The following is a 20,801-nucleotide window of genomic DNA, read 5'->3' on the forward strand; positions in this document are numbered from 1 at the left end:
AAGAAGCCAAGACATCAAACATACAAAAGGAACATGTTTTCTCATCAAGAGTTATAGACCAGTGGAATAGGTTACCAGAAGACATTGTAAAAGGCAGCAGTATAAATAGTTTCAAAAATCAGATTGACAGATACTGGACAAAAGCTGTAAATAGTGAGAGAGGAATATACCAATATGGACAATGAGAAGAGGCAGCACCCATGAGCTTCCCGCTCCCTTTGCCTCTTTCACTTCTACTACGGTGAGCATCTACTACTCCGGTGAGCATCAATGAAGATTAAAATGGAAGACACCTACCTCTTGGTGGTGTCGGGAGCTTTGGCATAGCTACAGCAGCACTTTCTTGCGGAAGGGCATGTGCTCTTGGTTCGTCATCATCCAAGACCACATCGTCCTCCTCTGATGAGGAAGACAGCAACCTCTTTGGCGGCCTGGGAACATCACATTAAATATTGTAAGATTGATTGTTTTTGTACTTTGTGCTGATGAAGTACAAACAACACATATAACCTGATTAGCTTTGCAATGGTTTTTCCTATCCTCCAGAGAAAAGGCACAATGATCTATGAAGTCATACTAAACAAACACATCCAACCACAAGTGCAGTGCAAAACAAGTAAAAACAACACAGCGAGCTTCAAACAAATCATGTAAAACATAACTCACCTAGTGTAGCTATAGACTTATTAACTTGGTAGCAGCACAGCACATTGCAATTTTAGCACTTTGATGTTTTGTTTAAATGGTAGACGTCACGGGGGTCCAGACTACCCGGAGGATATCACGCCAGGCTTTGCGTGAGGTGTCATCGGTCAGATGTCACGCATCTGTAAAGCACCCCTTGCCGATACGGCTGTTCTCTTCGCGAAGTAGCTTGAGGACGTTCACGAAGTAGTGGCCGCGGTGCTTTATAATCGCTTCATAGCGCGCCCCTAGAGCCTTATGCACTTCGACTCCATTGTCATCCAGCCCCTTTGGACGGATGGGCCCCACTACTATGACTTGCGTCACAGAATGCAGCTCGACTGCCTTGATGACGTCTCTTAAAGTCTCCTCACATTTGTCCGAAATCACACTTTGGTTTGATTTGGTGTTTGTCTGAACCTGCTTCCGCAGCCTCAGGCAATCCTTGTCTAGATTTCGCCCCAGACCACCCATACAGCATGTGCTGCCCATAAGGTAGTCCTGTTGAACGTTCATTGTGACATGTATGACTAGATAAGTGAAACTTTTTTTTAAATATAAAGGTACTGTATTATAGAAAGCCATGGCAAACGCGTTTCGAATATATCATCTTCAGTGCTAGCTTCCCATAATACAAAATCAAATTGCAGGGTGTGTATTTGCGATGTGTTGTGAACTTTTGTACGACTACTGGCATCGCCGACGCCATGCCTCCTTCTTTTATATGTGCCATGTGGTGAGGGTCCTACCGACTAACCAGTGAGTTGTCTTATCGCTGAAGTTGCCTTGCCTTTCCGTAGTATTGCACACATCTCTCTCTCCAGCCGATCTTATGATTCTGGTCTCTTGCTCAGATGCTTGAATCTGCTAGCCAGAAGGAGCCGGCATGTCAACTTCCTGCGACTCTTTGTGCACTAAGTATTTCATGTTCTGTGCCTTCCTTGGTGACGACGAGGCAGTATTTCTCTAGGAACGTGCTTATCTGTTCACGTTCAGTGTACATGTCTTCTCGGTCACCACCTGCCTTGTTCTGCCCATTGCCTTGAGATCATATTGGGCGATGGCAACATGTTTGTGTTTTACATGCTTGCCCGCGCCCGCTATGTACTCTCAGTGAGCGTTCAGGATGGTGGCACTTGCGTTCGTTCTCAGTGTTACGTTTGACTTTGCTTCATTCTACGGTTATCGACCCTCAATACACATACAGAACGAGACGGATAAGAAATGCCAGAACCACTGGCGTGGACGATTTTGGAACCGAAGGAAATCGGAAGGATATTGGTCCGGGGGGATTGCCCCGAGCTGCAGGCCAGGGTCAAGATAAGTCCCCCTGACCCCCAAGAAACAAACTGCAGATGCTTTGCGGAGGTCCTCTTGTCCTTTATCAGTGGTGAAGCGCTTCGTTATTTCACGTATGAGGTCGACTGTTTCTTCGACCCAGCTGCATAGCTGTCTAGCATATGCGTCGGCCAACTTCATGAGGTGGACTGAGTCCCACACGAATGGAACAGAGGCACGAGCAGACGACCCTTCCGAATCATTTGCTTGTTTCTCCATGGCCGCGATCAGCTTTTCAAACACTTGCAGATGATATAAGGCACTGACCGTCTGCTGATATATCAGATATCTAGTCCAATGATCGGATGTTAACCGACCGACGACAGCGTCGTCCGAACCTCCTCTGCCAGGGTGTCGCCATCGTGCTACTCTAGCACTGGAGCACCCGCAACCGTACTCCTGAGCATCTGCCCTGGGCTGGCCTCTGGAAGGATAAGGGTGACAGCAGTGATGTCCATTGTCCGTCTGTTAACTGCCACATTGTCGTGCACGGTACCCAAACATGGCTGGGTGGCGATATGCTCAGCCGCCTTGTCCAATACTACCTCACCGAACATGTCACGCTCCCGTACCATTAGTAAGACGTTATGGGCGCAAAATGAGTTTAGTAGTCGGCGCGCCCCAAAGCCCGTATGGACCAACCAAACAAACAACACATCGAGTATCGCCCTCGGAGCGTTTTTCTAACAAAGCACGCTAGTCATGCTTTGGACGACCTTGCTCTCCGTCACATGATCGATCTTGGCACGATTTTTTTTTTTTTTTTTTTGCTCGGCCAGCCTAGCGCCAGTCTCGAGCGGTGGGACAGTTAACCCGGCAATTTTGGCCGGGATGCAAAAGTTACGTTAAACCGGTTTATGTTAACCCGGGAGCAAATAACAACGTGGGAGCCTATCTTAGGTGTGGCAAAGCTAACGAAGTACTTGTTGCCGAAGTGCCGAAAGAAGGTACTGGAACCGAAAACACAACATTGGTTCATGTATTTATTGATACACACAGTCATACTTGTGCAAGGTGTCAGTGTTCGGTTTTGGGGTGTAATAGCCAGGGAAAAGGTTCTCTGAACTGAAAACCCGGCGCCTATTGCAAAGGGAAAAAGCTTGCACGAGTCAAAACCGCCGGCATCGACCCCTCCACCTGCAAATACGCATACATCACTGCATCGTAGAAGGCCTGGGTGGGTTTAATGAGACTGCACACGTCAGAGTCGGCTAGTCAGTGAAGCTTTTCAGCCCACAAAGGATTTCGCGCTCGTAGACAACGGCCGTCTCTCCTTAGCGAGCTTGTCGCTGCACTGGCTACATTCATGCTTGTGTCGCCCCTTCCTGATTAGGTAGCCGGTTACATGGATTAGAATGTTTGACTGCTCTTGGTTGATACCGGTACAAGTCGACACTGGTGATGGGTCACTTCTGGGTTTGTCGACGAGCTGAAGTAGTCGGTGACCCGATGACAGACCACACGACCTTTGAGCCACCGAGGTCAGTGCACTCAACAGAGCATTTCCGTCCACCCCGCCGTTTACTGTAGTCGGGGCCATCAAATTAGTAACAACACACTGCCATAGCGTCATCCGAAACTGCACCGGGACCGGCATCTCAAGGCCTTTTTTCATTCGGATGACATCGGAGCGGTTCTTTAAAGTGTCCTGGTTCAGTCGTCGCGTCAGCAAGTACCCCAGCGGCTTTTCCTCATGCTTGTCCCAGATGGACAGCACGCTGGCGGTGTTTAGCTGCAGGCCTTGGACGACCGTTCACTGATTCAGCAAAAAGACAAAAATCGAAACGCCAGTTTGTTTTCTCCGCGATAAAACCATTCAGCACAATCGTTCCAGAAGACGCCGGGCCGTGCGCCGGGCGCGACAACCGGTCACCCCGGCCGCCGTCTGCCGCAAGTGGGCCGAGAGCAGAGGCGTGAGACGCATGGAGCGGAGACGCTCCACTGCCCTGGCAGCTGCCCGCTCTGCGGCCTGAGCAGCGCCTGCGACAGCGCCCATCGCACGCCTCTCTCGATGCATGTGTGCCTCGGCCGAGGCCAGCCGGCAACGCCCCCGAGCAGCCTCCTCTTGCGCGAAGATCGCGGTCTGTTGCAGCTGCTCCAGCTGCTGCCTGAGCTGCTCTTCACGGGCGACGCCGGCTTCCAGTTCGGAACAGGCCTGTTCGCAACCCTGCTCCAGCTGCCGTCGCTCCTCCAGAAGGTGATCCTGGCGAGCGGCTCCGGCAGCGAGCTCGGTCTGGGCCCGTTTCAGGTCTTGCCGCAGCTGGTCGCGCTCCAGCAGCAGTTCCGCCTGGCGGGAGGCGCTGGCGTCCAGCTCCGTCAGCGTCAGCTCCCGCTCCCGGCGCAGCTCCTCCCGCTCCGACCGAAGGCGCTCTTGGCGAGCGATGCTGGAAGCGAGCTCGATCCGGGCCCGCCTCAGGTCCTCCCGAAGACGGTCGCGCTCCGTCCGGAACTCCGCCTGGCGGGCGGCGCTGGCGTTCAGCTCAGCCAGCACCCGCCGCTCCTCCGCCGGAGTCAGCGGCGAACGAAGCGGCGCTGGCCCAGCCAGAGTGGCGCGCGCCCGTCTCCGTCGCCGCCCACGCCAGGTACGCCCCTTGGTGGTCTGTTAGCCACGCGGCAGAGATGTTGATTAACCTGTGAAAGCGAGAGACATGCATCGTTAGCAAAGGGCAATGAAGTGTGCCGGTCTTTAAGTATTTACAGAGTGCGTGTGGTGCTTCAGATTAAAAAATGTGTGAGGTCAGAGCCTGAGCATTGCTGACGAATCGTGGTATTGATCGAGTGAAAACTGTGCTTACGTACCTGGACAAAAAGGCGCTCCCGTGCGGTCGATCCGGGTGGTGCCGCAGCTGGAGACGGCGTGTCGCGCGCGGCACAGACAGTTGCAGCTCGGGGCCGTCTCCCTCCAAGCAGACGCCCAGGATCTGCTCTAGGACGCAGAGCAGCCGGCCGTCGGCACCACACAAGGTGTCCGGCGAAAAATCCGGATCCGCGGGTCCGGCCTCATCGTGGGGTGCTGAGTAGGCAGTGGACATTTCGGCGTCTCGAGAGCGACTGAACGGTCTTTGCCTTGTCACCCGAAGCCAGTAGCAGCCCTTCTAACCGGTGCGTCTGTCCATGGCGGTCCATGTTTTCTTAGGACCAGTTGTGCGGCCATTTGTCAACGCGTGGCGGCCGAGCGCCATGTCGGTCTGCTCTGGTTCGGTCTGGCTTACCTATTTGCTCGGCAAGTGTCTGATGTCCTTTGTACTAGTTAGTGTACTAGTGAGTAGTCGTACGAGTAGCGTGTAAGAAGTTTGTCGGTCTTTTGTGTGTGTTCGGGATGTACGACCGAACACAGGGGGGAGTGAATGTTGCCGACAAACTAGGCGTATGTCGCCGATACGCTGGGCAGCCGCGCCGCCGACGATGAGCCGAGCCGCCGCCGCGCCGCCCCCCACCTCGCCACGACGTCCCCGCCGCCGAGCCGGGCCTCCGGTGAGACTTCGAGTTGCCAGTCGAGAGGGGATGAAGTCATCGGCTCACCATAGACGGTCTCGGTCGCGTCGTTGGTGTTTGTCGACGCGGAGGTAGATGTGGTCAGAGGCTTTGGCAGCAGGAGAGGGGGGAGTCCAGCTATTGGATCAGCCGTGTGCTGTATTTAGCATATTTTCCCTTATCCGCGCAGCTAACTTCCTCGTTACTTTCCTTTCCTAAACATAAAACGTAAATAAGTATATAAGTAAGAAACTAAAAACGTATTTAAAATATCCGTTATGGGCGCATAATGACATTGCAGTCGGCGCGCCCCTAACCCCAACAAACAACAACAACAACAACAACAAAAACGTCAGTGCTGCACGAGACAATCTGGGTGGTGGCGGTCCTGGCATACGACCGGCTGGGAGTCTGAGTGGCCTTCTCGTATTCCACGCGGCGGCGAGCGTCTGGGTATGAGCAGCCTGTCTTTGCTTTAACTTCGTAGCTGCGCTTCTCTTTCTGCCTGGTGGGATACTGTGAGGAAGAGACTGAGTGGTCAGCACTGCCACAGCTGAGACACGTGACGGGCTTGGAGTAGGCGGAGCCCTCGCGAGGGCCTCGCCATACTTCTCGCAGCGGGCAGACTGACGACACGTGGAGCTTCCGTGGCCGAATCTCTGGCATTCAAACAGCGGAGTGGGCTTAGGATGTAAGCTCTCACGTCTTTTGATAGCCATCCGATGTTGATCTTTTCGGGAAGTGTCGTGTTGTCAAACGTGAGGACGAGCAGGCTAGTGTCCCGTCGCTGGCCATCGCGTAAGGTCGTGAGGCGTCGGATGCGAGACACACCCTCTCCCCTCAGCCCTCATACGATCTCATCTTCAGACATGTGGCGGAGCTCTGGAGCGAAGATAATGCAAATTAGAGGAGTTGCGGGCCTGATGAAGGGATATCGTCACCTCCTTGCCACAGAAAACAGTCGTCTTCGCGAGTGCCTTCTTAGTGTCTCTCCGGTTGGGAGTTTTGATGATAAGTGTGCCGTTAGATAGAGCTGCAATGTCTGGATCATGCTGTCCACAGATAACAGCGATCTGCTTCTGTGGCAAAAAACGTTGATTTTCCGAAATGAGAAATCGCTATCCCTAGAAAGAAATCACTTTCAGAAAAGAGACGTCGAGAGCCCTTCTTCTATGTAAGTAAGGCTCCAGCGGAGAGCAATCGATCAAATCACAGCTCAGGGAGGTGCGTTCAGACACTCACATAAATTAATTGAATCGATTATGACAATGGAAGCCTTCAGAAGTGAACACGAACTAGAAAAAAATGTCTGGTTAAATGACCCACTTTTCCGAGAGCTCTTTGAAGAATTTCTTCATATCCTCTTGAACGGACTTCAAGGCATCTCGGTCACAGATTTTGTGATATCGACGAAAGTGCTGGAAGATCCGAGTTCCCCTGATGTGGAAGTCGCGCATATTGCAGACCAGCTTCCTTTTCGGAGCTTCCTGTGTAGCAAAAGATATATGATCAATATTTGCGTAATATAATACAGGCACATTTATGACGATTGCAATTTAATTGACGATATGCTGCATATTGCATAAACATTTGATGTTCATAATGGTTTTTGACACGGCTAGGGAGGGTCAGAAATAATTTTTTGTGTGAAATTTTCCGGATTATTGCCGTTTTCTAGTTTTCCCAGCAAGTCAACACGTAGCGACACATGATACTTACTAGAAATGGCAAATTTCCCCCGAAATCCAGGCCCGGCACCACCACCACCGCTCAACTTTTGACGCGTCCAGAAGCAAGCCCAACTTCCATCTCTCGGCCCAGCACCAAGCCCGGCATTTTATCTTCACCATCATAACCAAGTTTATTAAACTGAAATAAGGGACTGAAGTGCACAAAAGAAAATGAGAGGCGCAAAAGCAAAGCTTAATTCAAAGCACATAGTCTAAACGACATTAAATCATAGTAAACGGGGCTGCGGCCGCCGCCACGGCACAGCTCACAAGGTAGGTGAAGCCGACCAGCCTCTCCGGGGATCCTCTTAGCATTAGGCCACTCATGCATTGCTGAGCCCAGCACGATCCCAGTAGCATCACGTGAGGCACAGCAAAAGCCCGCTGGCCCGGGCCTCGTGGTCTCATACCTACTTCACATCACTCTACCACTCAGCGCCCCAGGGGGCGGTTCTGGTCGACACAGGTAGCCAGGCTGTGGGGCGCCGCCGACCGCCTGGCGGAGGCTGCCACGTAGCCGTGCTCCCCGGTGCGCGCGGAAAGGCGCGGCCGTCCAGCGGGCCAGCGAGCGCGACCCCGTGCGTTGGTGCTGGTGCGACGGGCAGTGCTGGTCGGCTGGACCGGAATCTGGGTGGCGTTCCGTCGGCAGCCCTGCGCACCTCCAAACTGGTGCAGAGCGGGCTGGCGGCCAGCAGTGGGCAGCGGGCCCCACCTCTGCTGGAAGGCAGCAGCAGCCCTCTCCCCGGTGTCGTCCTGGACGACTGCCTCGCACATGAAGGCTGCCCACTCCTGGATGAACGCCACGGTTTGGCGTGTCCGGTCATCCGAGCGTCGCTGCTCAGCTCCACTGACAGTCGCCGCCGCAGTGGCGGGGTCCTCAAAGTCCATGGTGTCGTCGTCGTAACCCTCGGAAAACCAATCCATGCACCTCATTATTTGTATGGGGATTTCTGCTTCTTTCCCAAGGTGCCTAAAATTCCTCTAGGAATGGCTGAGCCTTATGGTGAATTTAAAATACGCACGCCGCCCAGACAAATTGAGAACGACATACCTGTGCACTGTGCAGGATAGAATCCTTCAGCACGCGAAAGGCGGCTTCCACGACGTTGTTGGTGTGATGCCTTACGGGGATATCGTCGCGCAGGCACAGCGCCCACTCGCGGCGGCGCTCGAACAGTGACGAGATGTAGTTGATGAACGGAGGATAGGTACCTGACGTCCCACCCGGCGGTCAGGGCCTCCATCCGGGAGACCAGCGCAGCCTTCCGAGTCGGCATAGACCAGGGTTTTCGTTGCCGACATCAGAGCCTGCCAATGCTGGACACGCAGAACATGCGTTGCTACATAGAACTAGCACATGCTGGTCAACCGGCCGATGCAGGACCTTATGCACAACGAAGCATAGTCCGTTAGACATCCTTATTCAACACGAACCAAGCTATTGAAGTGAACTATGGATATTTCCGTTTAAAATGGGATATTTATTGATAAAATGTTCCATGAATGACACCCATGAGTGAACAAAACATACTAATAAAGCATAACCGCGATCATACGCAAGTTAAAAGTAAGCAGTGCGGCCATAACCTATACTGATTTTCACTGTGTAGTGACCCATGAACGCTGACGGCCTAGTTACAGCAGCTTTCAATAACATTTTTCCCGGCATTTTTTTGTGGCAGGGAGTTCGTACCAACCTCCTTTGCCATGCCATGTCTGGCATCAAACAACCACCGCCAAACTGTCTGTAGCACATGAAAAATGCACAAGAGGAGCCTAGACTCAGGAGCCGCGAAGGGGAACCAGATTCTCGCACTGGTGAGAACTCGAACTGAGGCTGTTCTGCTGTATTGACGAGGTGACCCTGCCCCTCATCTGTAAGATGCTGGTGCACTCACTTAGAGTACGGGAACCTTTGGGGACCTTTCAACCAAGCAGACCAAAAATAGATCGAGAGAGTGCAGCGCAGAGCGACCAGGCTTGTGCCTGAACGCCCTGTGCGTGCTACACTCGTACTGGCTGGACCAGGACGCCACCTATAAGTACTTCGAGATTATCGTCGCTGCCTCCCCGCATAGGGAGGCGATTCAGATGTCGACGTCATCTCAATCAAACCACGAGAGATTCAAGCCTCGAAACATCTCCAGCACGGCCGACAGACACAAAGACCAAGACCATCCACCTCGCTGTTTGCTGTAGTCGGGGCCATCAATCTAGTAACTGCACACTGCCGTAGCGCCATCCGAAACTGCACCGGGTCCGGCATCTCGTTGAGGCCATTTTTCATTCGGATGACACCGGATCGGTTCTTTAAAGCGTCCTGGGTTCAGTTGTCGCATCAGCAAATACCCCAGCGGCTTTTCCTCATACTGGTCCCAGATGGACAGCACGTTGGCGATGGTTAGCTGCAGGCCTTAGACTGATGGTGTCTGGGAAAAGACTAGAGTGAGGCAGATCATTGGTAAGCCAGCCTCAATACTTGGATTATTTTTGGGCGCCGGCGGTTTACTAATAATGTTCTTTACATAGCATAGCTAGCATAGTTAGCATAGTTAGCATTGCTAGCATAGTTAAGTGGGCTGAGAGCAGTCGTTTGCAGTCACCAATGGAGTCAGACAGGGTGGTAATCTTTCTCCACTTTTGTTCAATGTTTACATTGATGATCTTCTCCAAAGGTTGCAGCAGCTTCAGATCGGCTGTCATGTTAGAAATCGTCCCATTAATGTTTTGGCATATGCAGATGATCTTGTGCTTTTGTCGCCTTCCCGGGCTGGACTACAAAAGCTAATTAATGAGTGTGAAAGGTTCGCCATTGACAGAGATATTAGTTTTAATACTAAAAAAACTGTGTGCATGGTTTTTAATCCTAAGGAATGTGTTGCTTCTGCACATTTATCCAATTCTCAGGTTCCTAGCATTACCTTAAATGGTACCAGACTATCTCTGGTAACCCAGGTTAAATACCTTGGCCACGTGCTGGAACCTGACCTAAATGACAGTGGTGATATGAGGAGAACCAAGAGGTCGCTGTACTATAATGTCAATATGCTTCGTGCTTTGGTGGGGCAGGCAAGCAGTGAGATTCAGATTAAACTGTTCAAGGCCTATGGTACAAACCTTTATGGCTGTGAACTTTGGGATTCGTCACGTGCTAAAGTGGCTTATCGTGCATTGTGTGTGGCTTACCACTCGTGTGTGAAAAAACTGGTCGGTGTTCCTAAATCCCATAGAAATCATCCTCTCTGTTACTCATTGAATATTATTACATGTCCAATGCTTATAGCTAATAGGAAGATTATGTTCTATAAAAGACTGCTGTGCAGCAACAATGCTATGATTAAAGCGGTCCTGTCAAGTGAGATTGGCCGTGGAGGCATCCTGATCCAAGACTACCAGTGTCTACTCCGGCAGTATGGTCTCATGGGCCTCGATCAGTTCTGTGAGTCGCTCTGATCTTGTAAATGTGTCACAGTTAAAGTTACAGTTAAAGGAAGGGTGCCACCTTTTGGACACAACGCAGTTTTTACAAGATTAGCCTCACATGAACCTAAAAACCGGCTTCACTTACCTATGCTCGAGACGGTCAGCATTGAATCCGCACGTGAAGTTATCATTTGCCAGCTTTGCTGCCAGCATTTTGGCAGGCAAAAATCTTCAGCACTATTTCCTCGTCGTGTTAAGGGTATTTTATAAAACATGAAATCAGCAAAGGTATGTATAAAAGTTATACTTTTGAAGCATGTTTTATCATTTTGAAAGGGTATATTTTTTCTTTATGGTATACACTTAAGTTTTAAAATTTTAATTGGGAAGTTTTTCTAGTAAGTTGCATGAAGGGTGAAGGGTTCCATAGATCTCTTAAGCATTGTAAAGGAAAAACCTTTACTCGACTTATTTGATGTTCTTTTCTGATGTTCTTTCTGATGTTCTTTTGATGAAACCTTTAGTTCAAATCATGTTATCTTCTTTCTTTTTATTTGTTCATCTTTTTGTCTCAGTTGCGCCATCAATGCAAATGGCAGAATGATATGTTGCCATGACAACAGGATATGCCAGCCGTCCTAGCTGCCACATCAAACGACCTTGAGTTGTAGTGGTGATATAAACAACGATCTTTTTTTTTTGGCCAATGTATTAAATGCAATGTTTCGGTTTTTTGTATATTGTGGACGCGCTAACCACGTCTAAAAATTCAAATAAGTAAAATAGATTCATAGAACAAAAATTTCGGAAGGTGGCACCCTTCCTTTAAAGCGCATTGTTGAGCGCTGACGTACCAAGTATGGGACTGTTTTGGTGTGGTGTGTGTTTCATGTGTGCTCACATATGTTTCAAGGATGGAACGAAATAAAGGGCATTATTATTATTATTGCAGAAGTAGGTGCAGTTAGACCGCGCAACTGCGGGGGGCGCCCACTGACACCTGCCCCCCCCCCCCCCCCTAAAATATCGAAAACGAAACAAGCTGGCAACAGTGAAGTAAGTGGCAACGATTTATGTTTCATACCTGAACAATCCAGCGCCCCAGCAATGATTTCGTGAAGAACTTTCTCCTTTCATCGATGTTGCCGGCCATGAAGGCCCGTTTCATATAGGTCCATGGGCATTCAGAAAATCAAACACGCAGTTAAGCTACTGCAGGAATTCAGATGTTGTTGGATCATGCCACAGATGTGCATCTCGATCAGATGAATGTCGCCACGCAACATCGAATGGAATCCCTTCGTATTCACGTACACCTCTTGGTCTTCAACTGGCTAGGAGATCGGTATCTGAGAGCTATCGATGGCCCACACTATTCATGTGCTCCTTTCGAAGTCCATGACACTTAGCTGCGGTTTCGTTGGACGTGCTTTTTTAACAGATCGCCTACACCTCCTCTGTCAACCTGTTCGCACGGATTACGCTCGATTTGGTGCGATCAAACCTGTCCCCGATGCTTCGTATGGTATCTTGGTTTGCCAGGGTCAATAGCAGGACAGGAGGTGCAGTTCCAGCAGAAATGGGCCGCCGTGGCTGTCAGCGAAGGCATTTGTTGCGTCGTGCTCTTCCTGCAGTTGCCTGTCACAAGCTTTCGAGGTTTGTCTCGTGAAGACAATTGCGATAATTTGGCTCCACGTTGCAGCCAGTGGCATGATCCCGCGCAGCATATATTCTACCGCCGCTGGGCGTAAAGCTGGTTAATCATAATGATTATCATTTCCTTGTCGTTGATAGTGACATGCCTGTTCTGTCGTTTGATGGGGGTGGGGGCTTTCGACCGCCAGCAGAAGGGTCCTCATCTCTTCGCGTTGGCGCTGGGAATAGTTGATATTTACCGGGCGCTGTTCGATGAGTAATCAGTTCACGTCGCGTTCAGGTTGATGTTACGCTCTTCCGGCTCTTCCCGGCACGGTGTGTCGCCGGACACCCCCGGCTTATGTCGACTGCGCCGCACCCGTTTGCAGCGGGAGCTACTCGTCTAAGCGTGTAAGCTGAAAACTGTTGGGAGATTTTGGGCCAGTTCAGGATACATATATGCGCTCCACCAGCTCGTGCCGGACTCAGGACAGCTGGCGGCAGCTGGACTGTGTGGGGTTTGCCGAAACTCGCCTCAGTGAACAAACTGGAGACAATCCGAGCCGAGCTCGGCCAGGAAGTGGGTGTAGTCATCCGTCTCTGCATCACCCTGAAGCCGCCCGTAAGTGGCGGGTTTCTTCCCGTACCATGAACAGTATTTGTTGCCACTCCCCGGAGAACATGGTCAGGAGACTTTGCCTTTGACATCCTTCCGAGCATCTCCCTCCGCTAGGCTCATTAGATGGGCCGCGTCCTAGAGCCGGGACAGCGGTGTCGTCTTCTTTGTCCAATAGCTGAGACACCTGTAGGACGTGGTTGTGATGATATTGGCCATCCGCTGCTATGGAAGCCACCTTATTGGCGCTGGTCACATCAACCTTTGCCAGCGACTCGTGTATGTCACCTGCTAACGCGTCACCGTTATGATTTTTTACCACTTGCACTGGTGCGTCCAACACGAGACTTTGAAACAGGTGGCCGGGCTCAGCTTCCGGCACGAGCGTGAGGATGGCGGTGATGTCTACTATCCTCCTCGCCACGGTGACCTTGTCCACAAGCACAGCCACACATGACTGATTATCAGCATGCTCTTTTACTTTTGTAAGCGTGCTCTCACAGAACGCAGTTCGAGCTGTGTCCATCATCATTCGGGAATGGTTAATGTTGCCCATGGCAGTGTCATTGAGATGCTGCAGCACAATCAGCTCCTCGAAGAGAAGATGACTGAGTGACTTTAAGAAATAGGTACGCTGTACGCCAGAACTTGAGATGTCACACTGTTGTTGGCATCTGTGTGTGCTTTGTCACGCTCTTCTCTTTCGAGCTGGACTTTCCCCGCAGGGGGCTGACCGTGGTCGGAGCTGCTGCTTAGCCGGGATCATCTGGCTCCGGCTGTGCGGCGGCTGTGACTTCGGCCAGTAAGGGGAGTAGCGCCCCCTCGGCCCCAGCTTGACGCGCGTTTGACCTGGACTTGCCTTGCTTACTGGATGGATTGTCTGCAGGATTGGCCCCGCAGGGGGTTGGCAGTGGCCCGGGTCGCTGTTGGACTGGGTTCCTTGGGCCCTTGCCCCGCGGCGGCCCTGGTCTCGGCCAGCAAGGGGAGTAGCGCCCCCTCGGCCCCAGCTTGGCCCATGCTTGCTTACGACTTGCTTTGATCGCTGGATGGACAGATGGTACGGCCCGACTTTTCCTGGTTTTTCGTGTTTTTGTTTCTCTTGAGTGGTCTTTGTTTTCTTTTGCTTTGCTTCTCACCGGATGTCCGCGTTTCGTTCGAACACAGCTTTCTGATTCCTTTCCTACCCCTTTTTCGTGGTTTTTGCACCCGCAGGAACACAGCCGAGTTGGGCTAGTGTAAGGGGAGTGGCGTCCCCTCGGGTACCAGCCGGTTTTACTAGGCTAGGCGAGCCGACCCGTACCCCAGGACAACGGGATCCTGGAGGTTGAGCCCCCCACCGTGCGGAGCCAGTCGCGGTGGCTGGGCAACACGCCTCTTTGGCCCTGAGTTCTGTAAGGGCGGGACACTCAGTGGGGCGCCGCACTTGAGGAGCCATTTCCAGTCGTGATGCCGCCGGGGGTGGTGTCGGAGAGGTGTCGCCGGCGGGGTTCGGGCACTTGTGCTCGTCCTCCGTCGGTGGGACTGATCTGTCGCTGCCCCTGGCGGTGACTCGGCGAGGCGTCAAGGGAGGAGGCGGTATCCGACCGTGGGGGGTGGTGAGTCTCTCTCTCCCCCGCGGAAGGTGCCGCCAAGTCCCGTACAGTCAGCTCGGCCGTCCCAGGCCTTGTAGCGGCGCCGTTGCGGAGCGTCGGCGGCCGAGCTGGCGGAGACCAAGCACACTTACATGGATGACCGGACCAACCCCCCTTCCCCTCAATCCAACCCCTCGGCTTCGGCCGATTCTCGCCCGTTGGCCTCGGCCGGCGGGCGAACGTCGCACGAGAAGGTTCCTCGAAACCCAAAGATCCTCATCCTCAGGAGCAGTGACAAACAGCTGGGTGCGCTGTCCCCCTTCCAACGGAAGGACGGCTGCGACCGCCTCGGCAAGATCCTCCGCTGCGATCGGATGCGCGATGGGGCTTTGGAAGTCGAATTCGAGAAAAGTGAGGAGGCTGCAAAAGCCTTAAGCGCCACCCGATTTGTGTATACCGAGGGACGGGCCTCCGGCAGGAAACTGGTCTCTGTCCCTCTCTCAGTTGAGCCGCACAGGTCAAAGAACTCGAGCAGAGGGGTCATCAACTGCTTTGACCTCAGAGACGTGAGCAATGACGACATCGCAGACGGCCTCGCCGACTTTGGCGTCACAGCAGCACACCGCATCTTGGCGAGGAGAGGCACGGTCCCCACGAATAACATTATCTTAACCTTTGACTCCACCGACATGCCGAGCGAGGTTCGCGTGGGGTACGTGAGGGTTCGTGTGCGCCCTTACGTCCCGGCTCCCATGCGTTGCTTCCGCTGTCAACGTTTTGGTCATACGAAGGACAACTGCCGAGGCAAACCCGTGTGCTCCAAGTGTGCTTCCCAGGACCACACTGACGACACGTGCAGCTCGGAGACCCCTCGATGCGTCAACTGCGGAGAGGGGCAGACACCGCACTCCGCGTATGACAGGTCCTGCCCTACATACGTCAAAGAAAAGGAGATAAACACCATCAAGGCTACCAGAAATCTGTCGTTTAAAGAGGCCCGGGAGGTGTATAACCAAACTCACCCGAAGACCTCGTATGCCCAAAAGGTGAGAGTGACAAACTCAACCGATGCCTCCCAGATGAGTGTTGCACAGCTCGTGCAGCTCCTCAAGCGATTCGGCCTCACTGTCGTAGCCACTGATGGCTCAGCGGACCCCCCGGCGCCTCGTGCGCCGCCGAGCGACACGGAGCAGGCTGCTCAGGAGTCAGTGTGGGGTCCACCCAGTCCGGCTCCAGCCGCGAGTGGAGACGAGTGGACCGTCGTCCAGCGCCGACAGGGTGGTCGGCGCCCCCCGGCGCAGGGTAAGGCGCCACCCACCCCGCCCCGCCCCCGACCGTCTACGGCGGTGCAGGAGGCTCTGCGGCGGGGGGAGGAGGAGAGGAGGGCACGTGAGGCGAGGAGGGCTCGCCTCGTCCAGAAGGCCCTCGAGGCTAAGGAAGCCTCGTCTGCCGACTCCGCCTCCGGGAGTGCCAACGCGGCCGCCGCCGCTGACACCCCGGAGACACCTGAGGCGGGGACTCGGCCCATCATGGGTCCCCCGCCGCCTCCTCCACCTCCGCAGCGGCGGCCACCACCGCCGCTGCCAGAGACGCCTGTGTCGAGGACACAGGCCGCCGCCTCGACATCCCCGTCGGGGCGGCAACAGTCCTCCGCGGCTCCAGGGCGCCTCGCCAAGCGGCAGACGCCCCCGAGCTGGTCGCCCTCGGAGGGTGACGCCCCCCGGGCGAAAAAGCCCCAGCAGGGCTCGAGCCACGCCCGATCTGCCTCTGCTGAAGGGAGGCTACACCGAGAGGGCTCGGGGCATCCCCGTATCCGCTACGGGGGGAGCGCCTCCTCGGAGTTAGAGGACCTAGTCTAGTCTTTCAGTCTAGTCATTTCCTCTTTTATCCTTTTATCTTTTTCGCGCTATTGCGCTTTTTTACCAGGTGCATTTCTCTCGGTGCTTTTTACCTTTTTTGTGGTCAGTCAGGTATCTGTGTGCGCCTTTGCCTCATGTTATACGCGCCCTTTTTGCGCCCTTTTAACCACGCCTTTTATACTACAGTGGAACTGTAGAGGCCTCCGGGCCAACTACCAGGACCTACAGTCTCTTATCCGTTGGCGCACACCCCTTGTTTTAGGTCTCCAGGAGACCAAGCTAGCGCCAAACGTTACCTTTGCCATCAAGGGTTACTCTGTTTTTAGAAGAGACTTAGACACCATGACCATTGCCCATGGAGGTGTACTTTTGGCAGTGCACCACAGTGTGCCTGCGCGCCACATTTCGCTGCAGACCCCTCTGCAGGCAGTGGCCGCTAGAGTTGATTTCAACCACCGGGAGCTGACAGTCTGTTCTTTATACCTTCCACCAGGTATAGCGCTCCCGGTGGTTGAGCTACATCGACTTGTCGATGAGCTTCCACCTCCAGTCCTGGTAGTCGGTGATTTTAACGCCCATAGCTTGGCGTGGGGTTGCGACACGACTGGCACTCGTGGTCGGCTTTTAGAATCTTTTATCCGCGATGAGGCGCTCTGTATTTTAAATACAGGACAGCGCACTCATTTTACAACGCCCTCCGGTCAAACATCGGCTCTGGACCTGAGCTTAGTCAGTCCTCGGCTAGCTCAGCTTTTTACCTGGTCCGTCCATGACGACCCACTCGGGAGCGACCATTTCCCAGTGTGGTTGGAGTACCAGGAGTCCCCAGTGTCAGGCAACCGCCCACCTAGGTGGAATGCTCGGAAGGCCGACTGGGGCGAATTCCAGGCCGCCGTAGAGGCCACGGTTTTATCCAGAGCCGACGCCTCTGTGATGTCTACAGATGATTTTACATGTTTACTTATTGACTCCGCAAACGGGTGCATACCCAAGACGTCGAGTCAGCCTCGTCGTCCTCCGGTCCCGTGGTGGACCAAGGAATGCGGAGATGCGATTCGTGCCAGGAAGCGCGCTTTTAGAAATGTTGTGTTGTTGTCTCCGACGCCAACAGTCCTCAGACTTGCACTCTCATTTATTGCGTCCGCTCCCGGTCACCGACTCCAACACACTCACCGCCTCTCGGCGGCGACCCAGCACCGCGCCGGCCGCGCAGGGCCACGCCCCTGACATTCGGGGCCGCGCCATAAACCACGGGCGTCGCGGTTCCTACGCCCGCGGTCGGGCCCGCGCCACAAGGGCCGAGGAGCCACCGCCTACGCCGCTATAACTTAACTACGCCACACTCCTCCCCCCTAAAGAAATTGCCCCTACAGGATGGTCCTCCTGAGTAACATTAACGGTACACTTTCAAAACAACACAAAACGAGGCAACCACACATCATGTCAACATGAATACTCTCGCTGCGAATATTCTCGCTGAATACTACCACTGACCTCAACCAAGCCACATCGCTCAGATCTGTTTTGGTACCACATCATGACTCCATGTTCGTAGTAACATCCAAAACGCGGAGCTGACACTTCAGTTTTAACGGCAACTCCCTTTCGAAGTGTAAGGACAAACCACTGCACATCCCCATTTTGAACACTTGTACCCAGGACATGATTGCACCTTCTCAGGTACCATTTTCCGTTTTCGTACAAAATTTCTCCCTGGTTGCCAAATGCTCTTCTAAATTTCTCTTCTTTCGTTGTTTCTCCGAAGGGGCTGTTGGCTTCTGTCAGCATTCCGCCCACCGTGACGTCTTTGGGGGCTGTCAACAGTGACTCCCACACTTCCCCGCTGCGAGTACCAAATGAGTTCACTCGCTTCTGTGCGAGTGCTTCGTACGCAGCCTTGGACGGTCTCAGGGGCGCACCTTGCTTTTTGCACTCGGCATCCCACTTTGCGGCTTCGGCCAGCAGTTCATCAAAGTTGTCGACCTCCCTTGGCTTGTGGCGAATCCTGCGCCGGCGCTTTTCTTCCTTCTTTTTAGGCACATCGGCCTCTTCGTCGCTGTCAGGGAGAGGCTGGCACTTCAGCACGTCAAATTTGTTGTATGTGCCCAGACGCACGTGTTTCTCTTTCTCTGGCTGAGTATTGCCACAAACGATAAACCAGCCCTGATCGTTCACTCCATAGTACCCTCGCTTCTTCTGGGCATGGCGTAGCCTGGCTACTTCCTTCTTGAGGCGCTTGGTTTCGTCGTACGCCGTCGACACGGTAAGGAACTCACCGCGCTTCACGTCACAGTCGATTTCTACTGCCTCTTCTGAGCAGTAAAGTGCATCATGCTGGCCTTGCATGAAGCTCAGCTCGGCTTCTAGTTCCGAGATGAGAGCATCAAGCTCTCCAAGCCTCTCAGAGAAGAGGACATCTTCACGTCTCTTGGCCAACTCGACCTGTTGGTGAGCACCAATCCGCTCAAGGTCAGCAATCTCTTGGTCAATGAGCGCCTGACGCTTGGCCTCCACAGCCAGGAGGGCATCAAGCTCGCCGCAACGTGCAGAAAAGAACCAGTCATACTGGAACTGGCGGAGGCGGCGAGCTCGAGCTCTGTCAGACTCTCTCTCCAGGTCGTACAGCTCGCACGCCTCTTCTTCGATTTTCCGCTTCGCCACCGCGGCACCCCAGCGGAACTCTCGCCCGCTCTTGCGCTTTTGCGCCTCGTCTCTTTGCCGGGAAAGTTTGTCATTGTGCTCCTCGGCAAGCACACGGTCGTCATCAAGTGTCACATACGGTAAGTCACACAACACTTTCGCCTTATTACTAATCACGCCCTGAGAACGAGCTGGAAGCACGAACTCAAACAAACTATCACCTACAACGCGACGCTGGACGGTTTTTTTTGTCATTTTGTTAGCTTTTCACAACCAGTGAAAGACAGTTTACTCTCAAGAACACTACACGAACTATTGTACTTAAGTCTAACAAATACTATATACCGTGCACAACCAAAGGGAGATTCTCTGATAAACACGAAACACAAATTGCACGATTCACTTGTATCAGTTGAGCTTCACACTTTGTCAGGACAACTTGCCCAACAACGCGCAAGAAACACTATACTAACTATTTGTACTTACTTCTAACAAACACAGTATACACTACAATTCACTTGGATCAATTGAGCTTTGCACTTTGTCAGGACAACCTGCCCAACAACGCGCAAGAAACACTATGCTAACTATTTGTACTTACATCTAACAAACACAGTATACACTACAATTTACCGTCAAAGCTTATTGCTAAACGACAACCAAAAACAAAAATGTCCCACCACAACCTTGGGTGAAAGACACAGACAAGTCGTACACACAGCAAGGGCCGCTCGCCCTACCGTGCACACAACACAAGACACGCACCTGCTCAATCCAAAAACTCATTTGGTCGTTAGACACACAGGTTACAGCTCGCGTTCTCATGTCACGCTTGAAATTACCAAAGATCATATACCACCCACAACCCGAAACACCTGTTTTGTTGCAAAAGACAACACCACTAAACATTCTAGTGTTTGTCGCGCACCCAGAGCGCACAGTCAGATCTGGTTTGTTGTACTCAACTCGACAATTCGTCCTATCCTTCGCAATGCTGACGCCTTGAACACTAGAAATGTAAAAAGAAAGTAAAATAAAGATCATGGACACTACAGGACTAACACCAAGCAGAGTAAGAGAAAGCCAAAACAACAGAACTATCACGATGATTGTAATTGAATTCTTAGAATACTCTACTACTTTATCTTTGAAGCTTATGACTCTCTCTTTAGCCGTAGACATGTCAAATCCGAGTTTGTTTGACAAACGCACAAGGATTCCTTCACTACTACTAGTATCTCGCCTAGTGCGATGATGTGGCATGTCATACATACAGTCCAGATCGATGGAGTAATTTGACTTAAATAACATAACCAAGGCTTCGTTTTCGATACAAGAATCAGCCTGGCTACATATGTACTGCCATGTCGCAAGATCGTAACCAGCACCGCATTCTAAGTCAGAACAACCAATGCATGGAGGTACCATGCACTCTGTCTCTCCTGTTGGCCAGTCAAGTTGTTGAATTTCGTTAACTAGATAGGTCCCGTAAGCTTCACTAACCACATCACAAGAGAAAACGCTTGAAAGCAGACACATGAAAGTCAATGCGGTTTGTGAACATAGAGTATAAGTTATCCTCCCTTTCTCTTCGCCAAAAGACCTATCTATGTCTACCCATTTATCATAATGGTCTACGTGGTATTGAATCTCTTCTACCGGATCTGACGTGTGTATAACCGCACCATAATAGTCATAATCAATGTCATGAATGACGCCGAGAAGTGTTCCACCATAACAACTTGTACCTGACTTACCCTCCAATTTTGAAGCTTCGAGACCACTGACCTCAACCATTTTTTTTTTTTTTTTGACGTGCACTCTCCTTTAT

At 52.3% G+C, this 20,801-nt stretch overlaps 1 protein-coding gene across 1 annotated transcript; it reads right to left on the reverse strand.

Annotated features, from left to right (window-relative positions):
* Positions 1-3,838: 3,838 nt before the first annotated feature.
* On the reverse strand, positions 3,839-19,756 carry LOC122380234 (trichohyalin-like). The gene is made up of 5 exons (XM_043363220.1): positions 19,736-19,756; positions 18,250-19,069; positions 8,278-8,438; positions 7,886-8,015; positions 3,839-4,554 (listed from the first exon to the last, which is right to left on the reverse strand). Exons 1-5 carry the CDS (start codon positions 19,754-19,756, stop codon positions 3,839-3,841), a joined length of 1,848 nt encoding a protein of 615 aa, XP_043219155.1.
* Positions 19,757-20,801: the final 1,045 nt, after the last annotated feature.

The sequence above is a fragment of the Amphibalanus amphitrite genome, unplaced genomic scaffold (genome assembly GCF_019059575.1).
Source record: "Amphibalanus amphitrite isolate SeventyFive unplaced genomic scaffold, NRLGWU_Aamphi_draft 000093F_arrow, whole genome shotgun sequence".
Taxonomy (NCBI): domain Eukaryota; kingdom Metazoa; phylum Arthropoda; class Thecostraca; order Balanomorpha; family Balanidae; genus Amphibalanus; species Amphibalanus amphitrite.

Bases quoted from the DNA above. Each gene is read 5' to 3' on its own strand.
- LOC122380234 (XM_043363220.1), bottom strand. From the start codon at position 19,756: ATGAGTTTTTGGATTGAGCAG. The intron at 19,070-19,735 runs GTGCGTGTCTTG...CTTGCCGAGGAG, and splicing joins TGAGTTTTTGGATTGAGCAG to CACAATGACAAACTTTCCCG. The intron at 8,016-8,277 runs GTATGTCGTTCT...GCGTTCATCCAG, and splicing joins CTATCCTGCACAGTGCACAG to GAGTGGGCAGCCTTCATGTG.